Source organism: Meles meles, chromosome 9 (assembly GCF_922984935.1).
Source record: "Meles meles chromosome 9, mMelMel3.1 paternal haplotype, whole genome shotgun sequence".
NCBI classification, from domain to species: Eukaryota; Metazoa; Chordata; class Mammalia; order Carnivora; family Mustelidae; genus Meles; species Meles meles.
In genome coordinates this window covers 11,467,385-11,488,145 of record NC_060074.1, presented here as the reverse complement: position 1 = coordinate 11,488,145, position 20,761 = coordinate 11,467,385, and the positions used below count along the sequence as shown (strand labels likewise).

Here is a 20,761-nt window from a genome sequence, read left to right as displayed (position 1 = left end):
CTATATCAGTTTTACTGGTGAGGAAACTGTGCCATAGGGAGATTAATTAATCCTTATCCAGTCGAAGCCTGGCTTTGAGCTCAGCAATTTTGACCTCAGAACTCACATTCACAACCCCTTTAGTCTCACTTATTTCTGTTATCATAGGGCAGAAGATGAAAGACACAGCCCCCTCTCCAAGGAGGTACAAGGGGTCAACAAGCTTTCAAAGCAGTAATCCCACCGTGGGGTAATAAGTACTGGCATGTGTTGCATGTTGCTGCATGAGAAAAGGTGTTTTTGACCTTGCAGGTGATTGGAGTTAATGCAGAAATATTTCATTAGGAAAAAAAAATGTTTTTCAATGTTTGAAGGACAAAGTCAACTCATATGTTAACAGACTGCTCTACTTTTTATATCTGAATGCATTTGATACATTTGAGATATAAATATTCACTAAATGTATGTTTTTGCTTTGTTTTGTTTTGTTTTTGGAAAGCACTATTTTTGCCAATGTTTTGACAAAGTAGCCAAAGCTAGTAAATTTTGTGGGCAGTTTGCCAACAGTTGTTTCACACAATACACATAGAAACTAGAAATAGCCAGGGCCCAGAACTTTGTGAATGCAATAGTCACGTGCCAGGTACTTGAGGTGTTAGTAGAAACCACGTATGTGCCCAGAGCTGAGAACACCGCTGGTAAATGTTTTCAAAGGGAACCTGTTCAGTTCTCTATTGGCTTTTGCTTTTTAGGTACTAGTGTGTTTAAAAAATTTTGATTTAGATTGTGCAGAGCCCCCCCCCCCATTCTGGTACCCAAGACTTTCTAAAGACAAGAAGGGAAGGAGTAAGAAGGGGGGGGAAAGAAAGTTTATCTAATTGCATCTATCTTTGCATTAAGTAGGTAGGTAAAAATAAGAAAGTTGCCAGAAGTCTGTTTTTGGCTAAGTTCCTCCTTTGTATGTGCTCAAGAGTGGCTTGGACAAGGGGGTTGCCGTTAAGAGAGCCAGACAGTTTTGGTTTCGCGAATGTTTTTGCTGTGCCCATTCTTTGCACGCTTACTGCATTCTGGTGTGTCAGGGGGCACAAGTGAAGTTTTATTACGTACGTCAGGAAGAAGGCTGTCTTTGAGGGAAGTGTTTCATTCAATAAATTGCAGATTTAGGGTACATGAAGTATTTGTTCTAAAGTGAAGTCTGCGTGGCCCAAAATTTCAGTTTCCGTTATCTTCGTGTTTATAGGAGATGGAATGAAAAGATATCGAGTGTAATATGTGGTCCACCAGGGTCTATTGCTGGCTGTTCAGAAAAATGAAAAAAAAAATGCATTTGGTGCATTCTTAGAGCCCTGTGTTGGTGTATGTTCCCAACTAAGCACAGAGTGTACAGAGTCTGCTCCCAAGGAATTTACTGTATGATGGGGAGAAGAGGATTTATAGTAGCACAATGTAAAAGATGGTGCCATAAAGTGCCATAAATAGGAGCTAGAACTACTGCCATCTCAGTTCAAAGGAGGGAGCAACTATTGCCAACTGCAGTAGAAATACATATATATACGTTTTAGTGCATTACAGTACACATTTCTACAGCAACAACATTTGTCTGCAAATGTTACTTTTGTATATAGCATTTATATTTGCGGAGTACATTAATTCCCTTTAGATGCTCAATTCTATCCACCCCCATCCTACAAAAATGTGACATGCATAGGCTGTCTTTCCTAATAAAGAGATATTGTAATAAAGAGAGGTTTTATTAACCTAATGCAATAACGACATTTTCTTTGAGGATTTAACACATCATTTTTAATAATAAAAATCAAATTGTCATTGTTGTGCCCTGTATACCTTTTATTCAAATCAGCCTAAGTACTCTGGCTTCATGGCTAAGCCGTACTCTGGGGGGTGAAGGCGGGGTGAGTATTTTCAGCATTACACAAATGAATTTCCGCATTCAGCTTCATAGTGGGGTTGTAGATTATGAATATGGAACCCAGGGAAACCAGTTTATATTGGGGAGCAGGGGTAGGGGGAAATGCCTCTCAGGAGCGTCTAGAAGGAAATGAGATTGGAGATTAGGAAAGGACCAGTTTTGTTAGGTCAGCTTTCAGATGGTAGGATGTCAGTACTTTCTACAGCCGTGCAGCTGGTTTTGCAGCTTCGATAACTGCGCATTAACCACCAAGGTGTCAGAGCTCACTTTGTATGATCAGGCTCGGAATTCCGTTATTACCTGATTTTCACAAAAGAATACCAGTTTTTGGCTCTCCCATCAGCTGGAACCAGACATTTCAGAACTGTGTGTGAAAAGTAAGACTAACAAATAAGCATGCAAATGTGAAGAGTGAAGACAGGATGAGTAAGACGGGAAGAGTGTCTGTGGAGGCTATTAGGGTTGTTTTTGTGGGTTTTTTTTTTTTTTTTTTTTTTTTTTTTTGGTAATTCAAGGGAAGTACATGAAGACAGATCATGCTCAGGACAGGATGAAGCGTTGGCTGATATGAGTGACAAGGCCCCTTCCACCTTCCATCCTCTATATTTTAATCTGTGAAATGGGGAGGGAATGGGATATGTGTCTTTCAGCCTGCTTATTGGTTACGACATCATTTGTTTAAAGCAGTATAGATATATGAACTAACTGTATTCCGACTCACTACCACGTAACACATATGTTTCACCTTATACATCCTTGAAACGTTGTAAGTCGATTTCTGAAGATCGTTGAATAGCTTGTATACTTTGTTAATATATCTAACAAATAAAAAATATTATTAGGAGATGGGGTTTATGTTCTCTAAAATTGATCTTTGTTCAGATTGGAACTCAACACTTTCAAGCTATTTGCTTATATGATAAATGAGTATTTTTTCGTTGAGTTACTTCAAAGGTATATGTTACAATAAATATGTGAACATCCCAAGTTACCCTTTATACCTCCCTCTTCAACTGCCACAAACAGAAATGTAATTTACAGAAATGAAAACAGTCTCCAGCTAGCTTGAGGCTTTTTCCAAGGGGGAGCTCTGGGGTTTGCTGGGCCAGTTTCCTCAGTACACACCTGGCGTATATCACTTTAAAAAATAAATTATGCCTCATTAAATTACAATTAAATGGAATCATGATCATTTGTTTTTCTGGAAGGAAGATGTTTTGCATATTGAAAGCCTAATTTGTTGCAGGTGACAAAAAGGCTGAACAGATTATCTAATATCACTTCATTTTGGGGGTAATGTTTGCTGGTTATTTTGTGTATACTCCAGTAGTTCGGAATTATATTAATGTGGACTCTAGTATTTTCACTTCGGAATGTCTTCTACTGCTCTATCAGTTTTTTGTACTTTTTTTTTTTTTAAGCTTTTAAAGACACAGAAACTTCTCTTGGCATTCTGGACCAGTCATGCAGTTTCTTTTTCTAACAGTGTTTTAACACTGGCCCGTCCTCCCTTGCTTCTCCCCCTTTGCCTTGTCTCCTCATTCTCTCTATATCCATGTTCTGTGTGTATTTCAAATTCCAGCCAGGTTAAGTCCCACTTCTTCCAAATGTTTTCCCCGAGTCCTTTACCTGGCAATACTTTTACCCTCTTATGAATGGAGCCGGCACTCATTCTCTCTGGAATTTATGACACTTGTCAACTTCTACGTTGTGTTTCTATAAACCAACACACAGTGAATTCCTTGGCAGTGGAATCTGTGCCTTCTTAATATCCTCATCCCTTTCTGAGGTTCATACCAAGTCATAAATAAGAATGAATTACTAGACTGGTCTGTCATTTTTTGGTAACAGGTACATTGAGTTTGGGGGTTCCCTAGATAATCATTGGGAGATAGAGCCTACAAAATTACCAGAAGTCTGGGAGATGTGAAGAATGAGTGTCTTGTTAAAATCTAGGCAGCCATGACCTCAACTGTTCCTGCCAGTCCCGGGAAGGTATGAGAGGCTTGGGCTCAGTGTTCCTAGAACTCAGTCCAGGTTCTGGTTCTCTTCTGCTCCATTAAAGAATTAAGGTCCCATCCTAAGCAATTTTTCACCTGTCTCAGATAAGGTCTCAAGGGCTAGTGCAGAAACTTAGAACTAAATTTTATAGAGCCAGTCGTGGTAACGTTTCCCAAGCATTTCTAAATATCAGCATGGGTTTCACACACTAATAATCTGGGGCAAACTATATAAAATGTTGAAGAAATATGGAAATCATAATAACATAAGCAAAAAAGCTCAACGGAAATTGCAGATTCAGAAACTATGAGGTCATTTAGTTTGTTGCAAATAAATATTATTTAAAATACTAGAGGGCACCTGGGTGGCTCAGTTAATTAAGCATCTTCCTTCAGCTCAAGGCATGATCCCATGATCCTGGGATCGAGTGCTACACCGGGCTCCCGGCTCCATGCGGAGCCTGCTTCTCCCTCTGCCTCTGCCTCCCTCTGTGTCTCTTAAAAAGAAATACTAGAAATAATAAGTACCTCAATTTTTCATTTTAAAAATTCGCCCTAATTGTTTTGTTTGTGGAGTGGAGATAGCCTATATTAGCCCCCAAGCTAGATGGCATTATATTATCTCTTGTGCTTTTAATTAGTTTGTTTTTATTGAATTTTCTGCCAACGTCGTCTATTCTTTGCGGGCACTGGAAATAATATAAAACTTACAAAATCCCCCATTAAAAGGCTAAGGAGAAGGCCAGTTGGAGGTTCTTTCTGCCTGACTCCCTTCTTTTTTCAGTGGCTCGCTACCCACCAGCTATTGTGCAAAGGTGTCTGTCTTCCCTGCGCAGATGCTCCCCCTGCTCCTTTGCAGTCAACATGTTTCCTGGTCTTACATAACCTCAGCTAACACCGTGCTGGGAATTGTTATAATCTTTCCCTCGAGAAGGCTCCGTTGCCTACAATGAGGAAAATGCTTAATGACCACTTTACTCAAGACTTGCAATATGTTTTAATATGATTACTGAGATGAAAGTTTAATAAGCAATATCCTGGTTAATTTATTAATTTCCCTCAATTTTCACGTTCTCAATATTCATGACCTTTCTATTCATCAAGGTACATCCTTTTTTTCCCAGTGCCCAGGTGCCATGCCGCATTCTCTGATTTTCGGGCTGTGTAATGGGAATGTCCAAGTGACACCTCCCGCCCGGCCGGTTGGTCATTAAAATGCCAGACAACATAGTAGCAAAGGGCTTTAGGAATATTTATGTGAGATAAATTATTAATTCATGTTCAATTCAAGACAGTTTCAATATGATAAACGTTTACTTACCCTGATAATTAGATAAGGTGGTGTGTGGTATAAATTATGCCATAGATTTTCTTCTGATTCTTTTTTTCCCCCCGTGACGATTTTCAGCTAACTAAATAGACTCACTCTACATTCATGAGCCCGTGGAACTTGGACTATATTTTTAAAAAATTCCAGTTGAAGGAGTGAAGAGCGTATAAATAACCAAAATCAAAAAGACTCAACAAAACAGCTAAAAATCTTTTTGTGCTCACCAGTGAGCCACTGGTTATTGAAAATGTCTGAGGTAAAAAAAAAAATCTGCTTTGGGACCAGGGCTACACAGAGGAGACTTCAAGTAAATAATTTAGAACAGTGTTGTCCTTCTCTGGGGTAGTCCGCGGAGGCAGCACTGGCCACCTTGTTGGTTTGAGACTTTATCTTCAATTAGGCAAATGAAACAGAGGCAATAGTACATTCTCCCAGGCCTTCAAAATACAAACATCGTGTCTCATTCACTTCGGAAATGATGCTGATGAGCAGAATCATTTACAAAGATGCTTTGTCTTGATTTTTCTTAGAGATGGATTCATTTCCCTGTAAGGTTGTCCAACGTGTAAAAAAAATGAGGGGCAGGGACTCCACAATTCCTGTGTGAGGGAAGAATAAAGTCAACCAAGCCAAACAAGAAGCGAGTAAAAGACCTCGGAATAATTTTTTTATTGGTTAGGCGTGAACAAACTTGCTATTTTGAACAATAATGATAACAGTTATAACAGTTACTAACAGTAATAATAACAATTTTTGTTATTTCACCATTTTGTATGTTAAGATCTCCCTTCCCTTTGCAAAAATAATTTCACGGAAGAATACTTTTACAAATTTTGCCTTTGAGATACCATAACTATAATTGTCAAACAGGCATAAAGAATATATCCAGGCAGACCCTAAAATTCCTCCAAATTTCATAGCCTGAGATTTATTAAAATGCTCAAGTTGCTTACGCTAGAGAGAGAGAAAGGGAGAGGGGGAGGAGGAGGGAGGGGACCAAGGACCAACTCATCCTTTCTGTGCAGAGTTCATTACTAAAGAAAGCTCAGAAAATATCTGTCTTAGTGTCTTATTGGTATTGATTTTAAATCTACTTCCCTCTTGCCCTTCTACATATTAATTGGGAGATTTTTTATCTTAGGACAAATTCATAATTAATATTTCAAATTGCTTAATGCAAGTGGAAAGTAAGATAACTTAAGGCCAAAATGACTTTTAATATCAAAAAAAGAATCTGTACCTCAATTGTATAACATTTTCTGGAAGACAGACGTCTCTTGCTTCTTAAAGCATGATAAGAAATCTGGATTTTCTTACAATCATTTTACCGATAACGGTATATTCACATATATGTCCTACCTTTTCCTTTCTTTGGGCATGCCTGCCCACAGACACAGCTTATGAACATTTCTTCTAGCTTCATTGTGTGGCATATTTTCTTCTTATTTGCAAAGACTTCTCTAATCAAAGCAATGTGACACCCATGTCACAGAACTACCGTGTGGCATACCGCCTGTTGATTCCTTATAAATTGTCTTACATGGTATTTTGAGTGGTGGTTACCTCCTTGGAGTGCTGATTGTTGTGTGATGCACATTCGTGTGGCATTTGCTTCACTACATTATAATGCATTCCTTGTTTTTAAAAATTGTCTCTCTTATCCTGAAGAGTTCTGCCCAACCAGAACTTGTATATTCTTCTTGCTTCCAACACCTTTTTATATTGAAGCCATATTTTACAAACCTGATAGTGTTTTCTTTGCGTTAAGATTCGCCTCAGTGGAACTGTCTTTAGCAACTACTTTTCACGATTTGGAGTTGCCCCATGTGTTCTAAGATACAGAGGTGAACGTTTTAGCTCTTCCTGGAGGATAATCCTAGACTCTGGTCTCACACTCCTCCGAGAAGAGATGGCCTGAGTTGGAAGCGTAAAGGGACGCCTCTGGGTGATCATCTAACACGAGTGCAAAATAGACATGTTTTAGCTTTTGCCCGAATGACTTCTGTGTTGCAGCCCTTTTCTTGAGTGCATACTACTTTTCTCCAGACACGTCAGCATTTTCCTTTTCTTTGCACGTTCCCTGCCATCAGAGCACATGAAAACAGTAGATTCCTATTTAAAGCTTTCTATATGGATGAGTCACAGATTCAGAAATTATCCTGGCCTATACGTGGCATTCTCTGATGTGTGCTCTGATCCTCACCGGATATGACTGTATTTCCATGGCCTTAATGGTGGGATCCGCTGTTCCCCCTCTTGGGGGGAGAAAGGTTTGGGTGCCGTCAGGTACAGAAACAAAAGGTACCGATTGTATGTGTGGGTTGGGAAGCTTTCAGAGGGTTAACACCAGGAGTGGCCATTTGCTTTGTGCCTTTTTTTTTTTTTTTTTTTTTTGCCATGAGAAACATCTATATTGAAAACAGTGGCCGGTCACACAGAAATTCAGCCAGACTTTTTTTTTTTTAATTTTTTTAAGTCGATGTAAATCTCCCATGCTGTTTAAATGTCGGAACTAAATTTACCAAACTTGGCAGATTTGTAAAGCTGAGCAGGACTGCCAAGTGTTCCCAGTTTCAAGCAGAGAGAGTTCTAACAGTTCCTGAAATACTTGTAGGAGGCACCTGGTGGTAGCTGCAACCCCACAAGCCTTCCGAGCGCCTACCTTGCTAGCTGGCATCTCTGTGTGCTGACGATTATTACAGCGATGATCAAGTGTCAGAATAGAACAGTCCAGAATCAGGCACAGCCCTGGAAGGCAAGCACATTCTCACAAAATCTCCCTGCTGGAGAACCCTCGGCAATGAGACCGAGGTTCTTGACATCACCGCCAGCTGGTTACACCGAACAAATAAAGGGGGGGGTGGGGGGGGAGCAGACGCTGGAAACCGCACACATACCTGCAGATATGACTTGGCCTGTTTTCTTGTTTTCTTGTCTTCCATGTAATCAGGGATTGTTGTCTGAGATTTTGCGTAAGGAAGAAGACCCTCGGACAGCCTCTCAGTCTCTCTTAGTAAACTTGAGGGCCATGCAGAATTTCCTCAATCTGCCGGAAGTGGAGCGGGACCGCATATACCAGGACGAGCGAGAGCGGAGCATGAACCCCAATGTGAGCATGGTCTCGTCAGCCTCTAGCAGTCCCAGCTCCTCCCGAACCCCTCAGGTGAGAGATTTGCTCCGCTGACTTTTCACTCTGGGCCTTGGAAACATGTTGCCTTCACTGATAATGTGTTTCTCTCCAAAACTGAGAGACTTAATTCCAGGATTTCTTGACTCACGGATCATGTTGCTCCGGGTCATGTCATAGGGTTTATCCTTTACTGTGTCCTGTGGGATTCCAGTCCCTTTAGAAAAACACCGTTCTTCCACACAGACGGGACAAGCTTGGGTGGAAGGGCAGGCTCCAAAATGTTTCCACACGGCTGCTTAGTTATCTAAGATGGGGCCAGGGGATTTGAGTTGAGGCTGAGTTTGCATAGCAAGAACACTGCTTTTCTTTAAACTGTATATTTATTTGGATACTGAGTGGGGGTGGGGGAGGGTAGCGGGGGGTGGGGGATGTTGGTTAGCACTGGGGACAGGGGACAAGTAGAGTAGTCCAAACTCTTTATGCAATCCGAAGAAAGACGGAATGGGGGAGAACTCTGTGTGTGCTGGAAGCCTGTGTGTGCCGTGGCTGGACCAGAATGTTTGGGGGATCATTCAGTGAGCGCTGAACACAGCAGGGGAAGGTAGGCCTTCATGGTTTTCCTTCCTAGGCTGATTCTCCCTGCAGAACTCAGTGACTCAGCTTTCCTTCCCTCCTTTTTGCACACTTAAAAGCCTTCCGATCTGGTCTTCCTACAAATGCATGCAATCTAGTGATGCCCTGTGCTTTAGAGATCCTAATTTTATTAAGGGGTCAAGGTCTCCAGTCAGCCAAGCAGTCTTTCCAGTTCGCATGGGAGCCCATTCATTTGTAACCTGCTTTCTATTTCCCCCAAACTTTTCCTGGTCAATGGATTTATGATAAAGCCATCTCATTCACTGTTGCTAGGATAGCTGCAAGTTATATCTCAAAACAAATATTTAACAGGTACACATTTGTACAAATCAGAAAAAAATGGGTAGTTTGAAGCCAAAGGTTTGTCTGGGTTTGGTTTTTTTGTTTTGTTTTGTTTTTTGTTTTGTTTTGCTTTTTTGCATAGATACTATGATTTTGGTGTTATGAGTGTTTTCTAGTCAGTTCCAAGGAACTGATTCAACATAGAAACAGAATTTTATTCTAGTAGAAATATTTGAGCTTTTTCAAGTATATCCATTTTTTTCACACATCATAATTTTTTTCCGCTCTGCAATAGATTTTTAATTGAAGATCATTTTCTATCATGCAGTGCCAAATTGTGATACTTACACTTTAGTCTTTGGTGAATTATGGGTTTTAGTTACTGTTAAACCAAAAATAAGTCTCTTGACTGCTTACTTTGGATGAATGTAACCAAGCTTATTTCTTTTTATTTATTTTTTTTAAATCTTGGGGTGTACATATTGAGCTATTGAGTTGGACGAGTTGTTAATTTGCACTAATATTTACTTCTATTAAATTCACCAATAATTTTGCCACTTTTGAAGCCCAATAAATCATTATAGAGAGTCCAGCCATGCTTCATGGCCATTTAACTAACTCAGAAAGTCACTTCTACTTGTTAAAAAATAACTCAAGTCTGGGTAGTTCATTCTTTGTAGTATTTTTCTAGACATCTTTCCAAAGACCTGATAGATTTCAGGGTCAGATCATTTTACCAGGGAAAACAATCAGGGTCAATATTTTGCTTTATTGAAGAGCAGAAAAATCTCATCTAGAAAATTCCCAGGTAGAAGTGCCCTTTACGGACAAGAATAACAGGGAAATTGATCATTTAAATTTCACAGTTTTGAGATTTCTGAATTTGAGATTTCTGAGATTTCTTTTTTCTCAAAATATTTTTGAGAATGTAGTCATGGCACTGGCAATTGTACATTCTCTGGAACTTTCTTCTTTTTCTCTTAAACATCGAGAAAAGGAAGTTATTAAAGTCTTTTAAAACATCTTCTGATTACCTACTGACTCCAACTTCTTTACATACATATCTCAGGAGTAAAGATGCTTAGTAAAGCTTTCGTGGTGAGAACAGATGTTAGAGGAGCATCCGCTGATGAAGCCTTTAGTCGGAGGCAGCATTCTAGAACACCCAGGCAGCCTCCGGGGGTTGATGGAGATATTTCCCAGACCCCATCAACACTTTATTATTGGTTTAAAACAAATGGAAGAAATTTAGAATGTTAAATTATACCTTAAGAGTCCCTTCTTACAATCTTTGAGTTGGCCAGTATTTCTTGATGTACTTAATGATAAAACAATGTAAAGATAAGAATGATCATTTATTGAGCACTTGCTGAGTATCTGGTGCTGTGAGCATTTTGCATGAATTCAGTCCTCACCATTTTGTGGTGTTATTCCCCTTTTACAGATGAGAAAACTGAGGTTTTGATGGGTTAAAGAATTTGTGTAAAGTTGCATGACTGAGTGGTAGAGCTGGGATTTGAACTCTGGTTATTTCGATTGCAAGGCATGAGCTCCTAGCCGTATATTACAGTGCCTTGAGGGGTTTTGTTTTAAACTTGAGGGTTCTAGATAGAGACAATTTGACCATTCAAGTGAGCTGAGATAACAGTGAGGCTAATGAAGAAATTTCAGTTGAGAAAGGCGGGATTGATATGCTAAAATATGCACTTAACAGGAAAAGCACTGTGAATTAACTAGAAATTTTGAGAAGAAGGAATTTCTTTAAAAAAAAAAAAAAGAAAATTGGATTATTATGCTAAGACCCCAAACTAGAAGGCAGGAAGATGTTTTGTAAAAATAGCCTCCAGCCTACACTGCTGGAGATTTTGGAGGTGGGCTAGCACAGTGTCCTGAGCCTATGTTCTGGAGCCGGAAACACTTGAGTTCAGATCACGGTTCCTTCACTTGGTGCTGCATGTCCTTCCAGCAAGTTAAGTATCCTCTTTTCTTTTCAGTTGTCTTCCTCAGTAAAATAAAAATAATAAAGTCCAACTTATCGGGGTCCTCAAAGAATTAAATGAAATAACAAAAGTAAAACACTTTCTGGAGTGCCCCGGCCAATGAAAAGTACCACATACATTGTAGTTATTACTTTGTGGTAATTAGAAAATAGGCAGAGGCAGGGAGAGAGGAGAATGCAAAAGTCAGTGAGCACTGTTAGGAATGAAAGCCTTCACAGAAACCTGGGGACATTAAGACCAGACTCCAGATGATACGGAGCATATCCTACAGTGTCCAGACTGCACGCTGTGTCTTTCTCGAAATCTTTGTGCTGCTTATTCAGTAGAGGAATAGCTCTGGGCTCCCGTAGAGGGAAAGTAATGATTGGTTTGGGATTCTAGGGTAAGTGGAGACAGAAACATACACAGTTTAGTTCAAATCAGCCAGGTGTGCTCAGGAACCAAAACTCAGGGGTGACTTTTCTTGCTGTCCTGCGGTCAGGCGTTCTGAGACTTCCCAGCCCCCTCCTACCAGAGTAAATGCTCCTGACAGTCTTTTGGATCATGGAGATGCAAATGTTTTAGGTTGATCTTAACCCCAAGAAGTACAGACACCTTCTATATTGTCCTTCATTTGTCTCTGAAGCTGATGGGAAATCATTCAATTAAAACGAGCACGGCAGAATACATAAAACCGCAATATGAGTTTAAGGAAATGAAAACGGCACATCAAAGGCCTTCTGAAGCCTAGTTTTATGAAATGAAATTTTGTTTCATTTCCACTGATTTCCTAGGTGAAATTAGGTGACTGTCTGGGTAGCATAATGATGATAATGATGGGCAACCGTACATACTCAAATGACATATGTAAAGCTTTAATAAAGAATGAGAGAGACTCAGGGGAGTGCATTAAATTGAGTAATAATTTATTATTTAGAGACCTCTACCCATTTACTCATTTTTTCTGGAAGAATTGGCTCTTTCTCCAAGGTGTGCCATTTTTAGAAAGGGAAATGTAACTGCGTTTGTGTTCTGCATATGCGTGTTTTGCAGTTAGGTCATCTCTCCCACTTTGGTGCCCAGGGTGGCCTTCCTACCTGGGAAGTGTGTGGGATACCGTGAGGAAAGGAGCAGGGTTGACAGGACTCTGCCCGTCCTATAGGAATGCACTGCAGTTATTTCCAATCACAATTAACCCGATTAGAATAATGGACAGGAAGTGTCCCTTTGTAGCTAATGCAGTTTGGCATCAGCTGACTGAAATCCTTTGATAATTTCTGCACAGATGGCTGGGCTGAATGCAGCACTTTTTAAATTATTATTTTCATGGTCTCTTGGTAGGCCAAAACCTCGACACCGACAACAGACCTCCCCATTAAGGTGGACGGCGCCAACGTCAACATCACAGCTGCCATTTATGACGAGATCCAACAGGAGATGAAAAGGGCCAAGGTGTCTCAAGCCCTGTTTGCCAAAGTGGCCGCAAATAAAAGTCAGGTGAGTGGTTTTTTAAAAGAGCGAAAGCGAGGGTTGGAATTAGACCGTTCTCCTCCTCCCACCAATAAAAATACATCTGTTCCTATAATAATAATAACAATAATAATCCCTAGGGAACCTGTCATGTTCTGCCTTTTGCTCTATGGTTTGCTTTTATTCCCACTGGAGTTCAAAATAGAGACTAAGTTAAAACCCAGATTTTTTTTTTTTCTTTTAAAGTTTTTTTTTTTTTTTTTTTTCCCTGAAAAGCATCAGCCTTGACTGCTTTGTCTCATAATTCTAAGCACGGCTATATCTCCCTTCTCTCTCTCTCTCTCTCTCTCTCTCTTTTGATATTTGAGGGAGACTTAGCGTGTACAAAACAGCATCTTCCTGAGACCCAGTTGGAATCTTGTCTCATCCCCTCTCGTATTCCCACCAGGGCAACTGCTGACTTTGTTATAATAACCTCTTTTCTCCAGCCCCAGAGACACCTTGCCATGTCAGGTGTTTCTTTTATGTGTAGAATACAGTTGTTTTTTCCAGGAGAAAACACATCTGGCGGGGGGGAGGGTCCCAGAATGAGTGCTAAAATTTATAACAGGAAAACACAGAAGCTTATCCAGTACGGTTTCTTAGTGCCGGGATCGTGGGGAATGGAACACTCCAGGGAAAAGGGTAAGCAGATGCTTAGGTTTTTTATTTCTGAAAACAGCAACAGTTGATGGGATCCACTATCCGTCTCAGTTCGTTTAAAGGGATAACTACGACCCTGTCCTAAAAGGGGTTAGGGTGAGGAGCTTGGTTATTTATCCTTAGGATGAATAATTACCCAGTGCAGGGTGGAGGAAACAAAAGTTAGCTGAAGCATAATTTTGAGAGTCCTTTGATTCTGAGCTTGATTTCCTCTGTGGCCTTGCATGACAAATGTTTTCATCCCACATATGTAAATGGTAAAATGGTCCAGCATCTCCTTAACAGATCTTCTGTTGTGTGCTGAAAAGAAAGGGAGTTACTGAATATTGTATTTCTATTAAGCAGGAAGGTTTTCAATGCAAATTAAATTATCATTTTAAGAATGATAGCTAAATATGGTATTTACGCTCATTATATTATTTCGGGATTAGCCCTTTTTTGCCTATAGTTTTGCAGTAACCTTACTTGAGTCATTTTTCAGATGTTGATAAAGAGGAAGGAGTAGACTATCAAGGCATTTTGGAGAGATTTGAAATACTCTTTTTCCTTTTTAATTTTGATGTAGTAATTTTTCCAGGTCATTCTTGCTCCTCCCTCATCAGTGAAATCACTGAAATCCAGTTTGCTAAGATACGATGTCCAACCATAGTACGAAATACATGAAAAGAAAACACCATAGAGCCTTCTTAAACTGTTAAATGCATAAAATCCCATGTACCACATGGCAGAATATAATGAGAGCTGGAGCTGTTAAGCGAATAAAGCTGTTAAATGCATACTGCCACTTGGCAAAACTACTGTGCATTTAATGGTTTTCCACTGTGTAATAAAGGACATATGTGGTAAATGTGCAGTGAGTATAAAAGCTACACAATTGATTTTGCAAACCTGCCCCTTAGTCGTGACTTGACGTAAATATCAAAGTTTTGCTCAGTCCTTCTTTCATAAGCAGCGTGGAAGAAAGACGGAAGCCGGTCGTCTAGAGCTTCGTTCAAACTGCCTGTAATCTTTCTGTTGACTTGGCACCATGGCGTTTGGAAATGGTGATGCCTCCAGCCTCCCAAAATAATTCAGGTGGCTGATTGAAAGCTGTATCTGCCTGTTGCCATAAGCGTGGCTCGCCATATTTGTGATCCCTCCTGAAGAATTCAGGAGCCCTGTTTTTGTGGAACCTGGAGGAAAATGTAGTTCTGGGAATTAATATGTGGAAGGATGAGATGGAGCCTCAGTGGGGAAAAGGTGCTTTAAGCTTTTACCTTTTTTCATCGGGACAGCGACTTCATTCTCATTTATGAATGGGGAACCTTTTTGTAAGATAGATAGCTAATGAGATTGGAAATTGGATTTAATATTTTAAAAAATGGTTCCCCCCCCACCAAAGTGAACTTACCTGATAGCTTCAAAGGCAACTTAACGTAAGATATTTACTCCCTTTTGTACATACCAGCATTGTACATACCAATACATACTTCCTAAGGACCATATTTCGTGAAATTAATTGTACAGTTTGGTACCTTGCACACATATTCGGTGTATGTTCATAAGGTGTGTTTCTTTGTGTGTGTGTGTGTTTCTGTGTGTGACTAATAGTGGAACTTTGGCCAAAGTACTTAGCTTCTCCAAGCTGCGGTGGGAAGTGGCCACACCCTCTTTATTGGATTGTGAGGATGGGGAATACAAAGATACTCTCTTCCTCTCCTGCATTTTCTTTCTTCCCTCTCTCTGTTTTTTTGGAGGAATCAGAAGTTCTTAGGAGTGAAGCAAAAGGCTAGCGAGGGATCTCTTCTCTTGGAGGTAAAATTAGAAGAACCTTGAATTAGGAACTCTTGTGACCTGGAGTAGGTTTGGAACCTTGAAGGCCCAGTTCAAATACGCATAGCAACCCCTTCCCTTCCATTTTACCTTTCTTTTAAAATAGAAACAAACCCTCCATTACAACTTACCCACCCTTTGGTGTGAATTGCTGTCATCAACTATTAAGAATAACACTGGTAACTGTGTGTTAGGCAAGCTTCGAATGAGAGTTAGAGGGAAAAAGGAAAGGAAGGATTTAGAGAGATGCGGGTCGTGGGCCACGATGGTCCCTGAGGGCTGTAGTGTCTAGGGACACAATGGCACGAGGGCTTCAGAAAAGGGGTTGCGAAGGTGACAACCTTGTGTAGTTTTGTCTGTGGTCCCATCGGTGACAATATATTTATTACTGGAGTGTGTGTGTGTGTTGCCTTAGTGCGTGGGTCACATCTAGATGCCTTTGTAGGCCTCTTTGTCCAGCTCAGCCCTAGCTCCTTTGTTCTGTGTTGCGGTCCGTCATCCCATTCCTCTGAATGTCTCCATCTGTCCCTGCCTTTCTCTTCCACGAAGAGATGGAGCCAAAGAAGGGAAAGCGGAAGAAAACAGGAAGAGGAAAAGGTATGCTATATGCATACAGGTTTAGTTCGCCTTTAACTTTTCCTTCGTTTCAATTTAGGATCAGTGTGTGGTATGTGTGAATTCGGAGGATTCTCTTTTTTTTCCCTTTCTTCAAAATGCTCACATTGCTGATGGTCTTCATGAGCGAGAATGCACTATAGTCAGTGATTATCTTTTGTGAAATACAAGACTTTAATAGGAGGGGTCCTTAGTAGAAGGCACAATTTAAAATCCTACAGGACATTTTCTGACCACTTCGGTATGACCCTTACCTATAACGGGCCAGCAGGGAGTGAGTGCCCCGGAGCACGGCCTGCGTGGCTGCAGGAGCTCCTTGTCATCTCCCTGTTCCTCTGACACTCTATGGGGCGGCTCGCCCCTTCCTCCCCAACTGCAGCTTATCACGCGTGAGCTGGGAAGCAGCAGTGCGGAGAGGGGAAGCGCAGTGGCCCTGTGCAGCCCTCCAGGGCTGGCCGTGTGCTCTGTTCCAGCATCTTCAGCCACATTCCTTTCCCTTGACACCTACTGCTCCTCTCCCCAGAAACAGAGTCACTGTTTCTCTCATATGCTGACCTCTTCTCCTTTTTGTAGTCTGTAGTACTTCAGCTCATAGAATGTGGGTGATGATCTAAAGTTGGTGTCCTGGTTTTGTTTGGTTTTGTTTGCAGGGAGAGTAAATCTTTATTATTCATGTACTCAGAGACACAACTCTGCATAGGTGACTGCCTTTCCCTACTGTGTTTGGGTGAGGATAGATGAGGTAGAAAGACTAGAAGGGACTTACTTCAATTTCTGTCCTCCCTTGTCCCCATTAAAAAAAAAAAAGCCAGTAAACAAGAGCTTTAAAAGAGCACTGGGTTTGCTTCCCTCTTTTTTGGTGGTGGTGAGAAGGGGTTGCTTTCTGCATGAAGAAAGGAGGGGAAGGCTGGCGTACTGCAAGGAAGATGCGTGACCTGGCTGTGAGATCTCTCGGATGCCGGTGATAACAAGGCCAGCCCCAGACAGAGTCATCTGGGAACAAACAGGGACCCAGGGAGCTCCCTGGTGAGGTGACTAGCCTGTCCTTATCCCCGTCAGGATTTAAAGACCCTGCAGTTCCCTCCCTGCCACACACACTTTCCCAGTCCCACGAGTTGCAGGGCTAGCCCTGGAATCGGGGACAGGAGAGTCCTTCTTCCTCCTGCACGGGGTTAGAGAGGGAGCCGTCATCATGATCCCCCTGCAGCTGGGGAAGATGAGCCTCTGGCTTTCAGGACACAGTTCTGAAAGCCATTCCCCGTAGAAGCTGTGTTCGCCGTTGTGACTGGGTTTCAGTATGTTCTGTGGTTCATGTACATTAGGATTAAGTAGATTTTGTGTACTGACCTTTATGCCTTCCTTATCACTTACGTTTCTATCCAAAAAAAAAAAAAAAAAAGTGTTCCATATTTCTACTGACCTGATAGATTGTATTCCTGAGTAGAAGGCTACTTCTGCTTTAGATGTAGATTACAAACTTAGATTTTATCAACTTTCTTCCCTATCATAAAATCTCTCCTTATAATGGTCTCATTTGCTTAATAGGCTGAATGATTTCAAATATGCAGCTCTTCATGGCAGGTCCTTTGAAAATAAAGCCAAAACCAAGGAGAAAGACACACAAGTTGACATAAAGAAAAACCATGGGTGTAGTATCTGGTTTGTTTCTTTTATTGCTTTATTGCTCTTTGCTCTCGGAGTTTTTGATGACGTTCGGTGTGTGCGTTAACATGTTTCCTGCATTTGGTCAGGGTTACCACAGTCATCTTTGCTTTGGCGTTCCTTAAAAATGTGCCAAGCACAATTTGGTTGGACATATTTCTTTTTTAAAGAAATAACCTCTGTTTTATGATTAACTAAGTAAAAGCATCCCCATTTTTGAAAATGAAGAGAAGTATAAAAGGTACAAAGTATCACCTGTAATTCGACAGTGCACAGTTACTATTCACACTGTAGAATCCTACTGATGTGGAGTGTGTGCCTGGATGTGGACATGTATGTTTACATCCTAATGGAGATCATGCTATACATCACATCGTTATGTGCCAAGTTAAAACTGTAATTCTTTTTTTTTTTTTTTAAGGCCAACTTCTCATTTAGGAGAGTAAAGTTATGAAGTATAAAATATTACCTTTTATCTCCTTACTAGTTACTCAGCCTTTAGAAAATACCGCACAAAGATCAGAGTTTTGTCACTTCGCTCAAAAAGATGTTTGACATTTCTCTGATTATGTTCCCTTTATGGAAATGGCTTTATTGGAGCCGGGATAGCACAGGCTGTTGGAAGAAGATGTTTGGCTGCCCCATCTCTCTGGTATAAAGAATGACAGGAAGTAATAACCACATGATACCTTGTGTAAAATGAGTCGGTGGTCTCAGTCTCACTCCTGATGATCTCGCTTTTGCTATGTTGTGTTTAGCACTTAAGGCAGGTTAAAATGAGGCGGCCTGCGGCCTAGGGGAGGTGCTGTCCCTTCCTGCTGGGCAGGTTCCTTTGTAATCTAATCACACTGACAGCCCATCAAGGAGCAGTTTCTACTTTTGTCATTTGGGGTATGTTTACTCCAATGTCAGGACTATCCACCAAATGCAAATGAAAAAAATTAATGTATTTGCACTACAGTTACCATTTGAAAAAAAGTTATTATGCCAAGTAGTGAAGAAATTAGATTTCTCAACATCCCCTCCAAATGCTAAAACAGTAGGCAGTCAACACAATGATGTTTAAGCGTCAAATGGAGCCCTTCACCCTCTTGGCTTTTTTTTTTTTCTCAGCATAATCTCAAAACATTCTGTTGAGAGATTATGAGCAGAAATTGCCTCAAGATCTCCATATTTATATCAACCTTAGAGTGAGAATTTGGTTCTTTTTACTATCCCTACAATTAATTATGTTAATGTTTCATGCCCTAAGATGACTATTAAGAAGCCCTTAATTAGATATCAATAAAGATTAATCACGGAGTCCATGTGCAGTTCTGAAACCATCAGATACCTTTTAGTCGCTCATGTTTTTGTACGGCTGTTAAGCACATCAAGCCACTGCAGAAATCCTTGAGTTACGTTACTTGGCCAGTTCATGACACGGCACCTTTTGAAACTTGCATGTGAAGCAATTCAGGTTGACATATTAAAACTACTTCCCCAAACTCTCCCAGGCCTCTTACAAAGAGCACAATGGGTTAAACAGGGTTCTTACAACTGGAGAATGTTGGTCCAATGAAGAGTTCCTACCACTTTGCTGTAGAAGCGTTGAATCATGTTCCTTTCACAGGGCCAAGACCAGGGTGAGGCAAGCTGGTATAGATTTTAAGGAGGCACACACTTTCAGAGCCACATTCCTTAAGTTTTGCTCATTAATTGTTTGCTTGCCTCACTCTGGTCTCAACTCTGATCTTTCAAAAAAAAAAAAATCTCATTCACAGTTTTCTGCCGTGTCTGTTTTTTTTTTTTTTTTCCTCATGCACTTACAAGTTCTTGAGGCAGTTTGCAAAATATATAGTATGACATCACAGGTATGCAGAATTTGGACCTGAAGTCAGAAACTGGAAATATTTGGTTGTTTTCTGCTTGGTGGTCCAGCCTAACACATTCTGCCATTAATACCTTTCTAGTATTTAAGTGGAGAAGTACAAGATTTGAGATTCATTCATCTTTTTGGCAAATATGGATGGCTTTTTCAGGTGCATGTTCCCATGTGTGTATATATGTAACTGTGTACATATTTGTATAAAATCATCCCAACTTTCTACGTTATTACATAGCTGTGTTTATCCCGTAGATCTTTGGTAAGGAGGACAACAAGATTTTATGAAATCTCCTCTTGTCTTGAGACTTCCATAACAGAAGTTAAGGAGTTGCTCTGAAATAAAATTTTCATTACTCTCAATTACAGGTTCAATCTTTACAAACACATCCATAGAAATGTGAGCGGCATGCCCAGAGACAGCTGAAAATTGGTCCCCATGAAAATAGTTTAGAACTTGGTGTATAGTTTGAAAAACACAAAAAGAAGCAGATCATTTTTACTTATCACATTCAAGGTATAAAATAATTAACCTTGAACTGTAACCAAATGCTCGGCACAAACCTTTTTCGGGGTTAGATGACCTCCTCGTCAGGGAGTCCCCGAAGCCCTTGACAAGTCTCCCTTGCAGTTTGCCTTTTATCCATTTCAGTGTTCTTGATTAGGTTATCCTGAATCATTAGGGGGTTTATTTATTTTAATAGACACTTATTGGATTCATGAAAAGAGAATTTGGTGACTAGGAAACAAGAGCTGAATATTATCTGGCTCATTTCACACTTCAGAAGAGTCTCAACCAGCGGAAGAGAAATCCTTTCACAGTTACCAAAGTTTGTTTGGGGACTTTATGTGCTTCCATTTAGAAAGCGACTGTCTGTGGTTAATAATGTGAATTTTCTTCTGAGACGCTCAGAAAACATTTCCTTTTGGTTACATATGCTGACATTTTCTGTATTGAGGACGTGGGTGAGTAAATGGCCTTTTCCATTTCTGTGCAAGAAGCTTTGAGTCAGTCTCCTGAAGAACTGTTCATTTGCTGACTTATTCATTCATTGGAGTTCCTAGAGGGGCACAGGGGCGGAGGGTACTTACTACTTGTAGACTGAGTTCCCTTATCAGCTCTGTGGTAGGCACTTGGAGCAGCACAGTACTACAATATAACAACATAACGACTGTGACAGGCCTTGCTTTCAAGGCAAGTACAAATTACCTAGCAGGAACAGTTACGTACTCTGTCTCTTTGAGATCAGACTAGGCTGTAAACTTGTGCTTGTTGCTAAGCAAATCCTGGTTTTTATTTATTCTGAAATATTAGAAAAACCAGGAAATTTATCACCAACATAAACCTTAATTTTTTTAAGGGAGAAAACATG

General features: G+C 40.5%; 1 protein-coding gene across 2 annotated transcripts in view; it reads left to right on the top strand.

The window, feature by feature from the left end:
- The window catches only part of SATB2 (SATB homeobox 2), a 189,234-nt gene that overhangs the window by 125,351 nt on the left and 43,122 nt on the right, over positions 1-20,761 (top strand). For both annotated transcript variants that reach the window (XM_046019461.1, XM_046019459.1), the window contains exons 8-9: positions 8,190-8,402; positions 12,605-12,760. In XM_046019461.1, the coding sequence (XP_045875417.1) occupies positions 8,190-8,402; positions 12,605-12,760 (369 nt within the window). The remainder of the gene's footprint in view (positions 1-8,189; positions 8,403-12,604; positions 12,761-20,761) is intronic.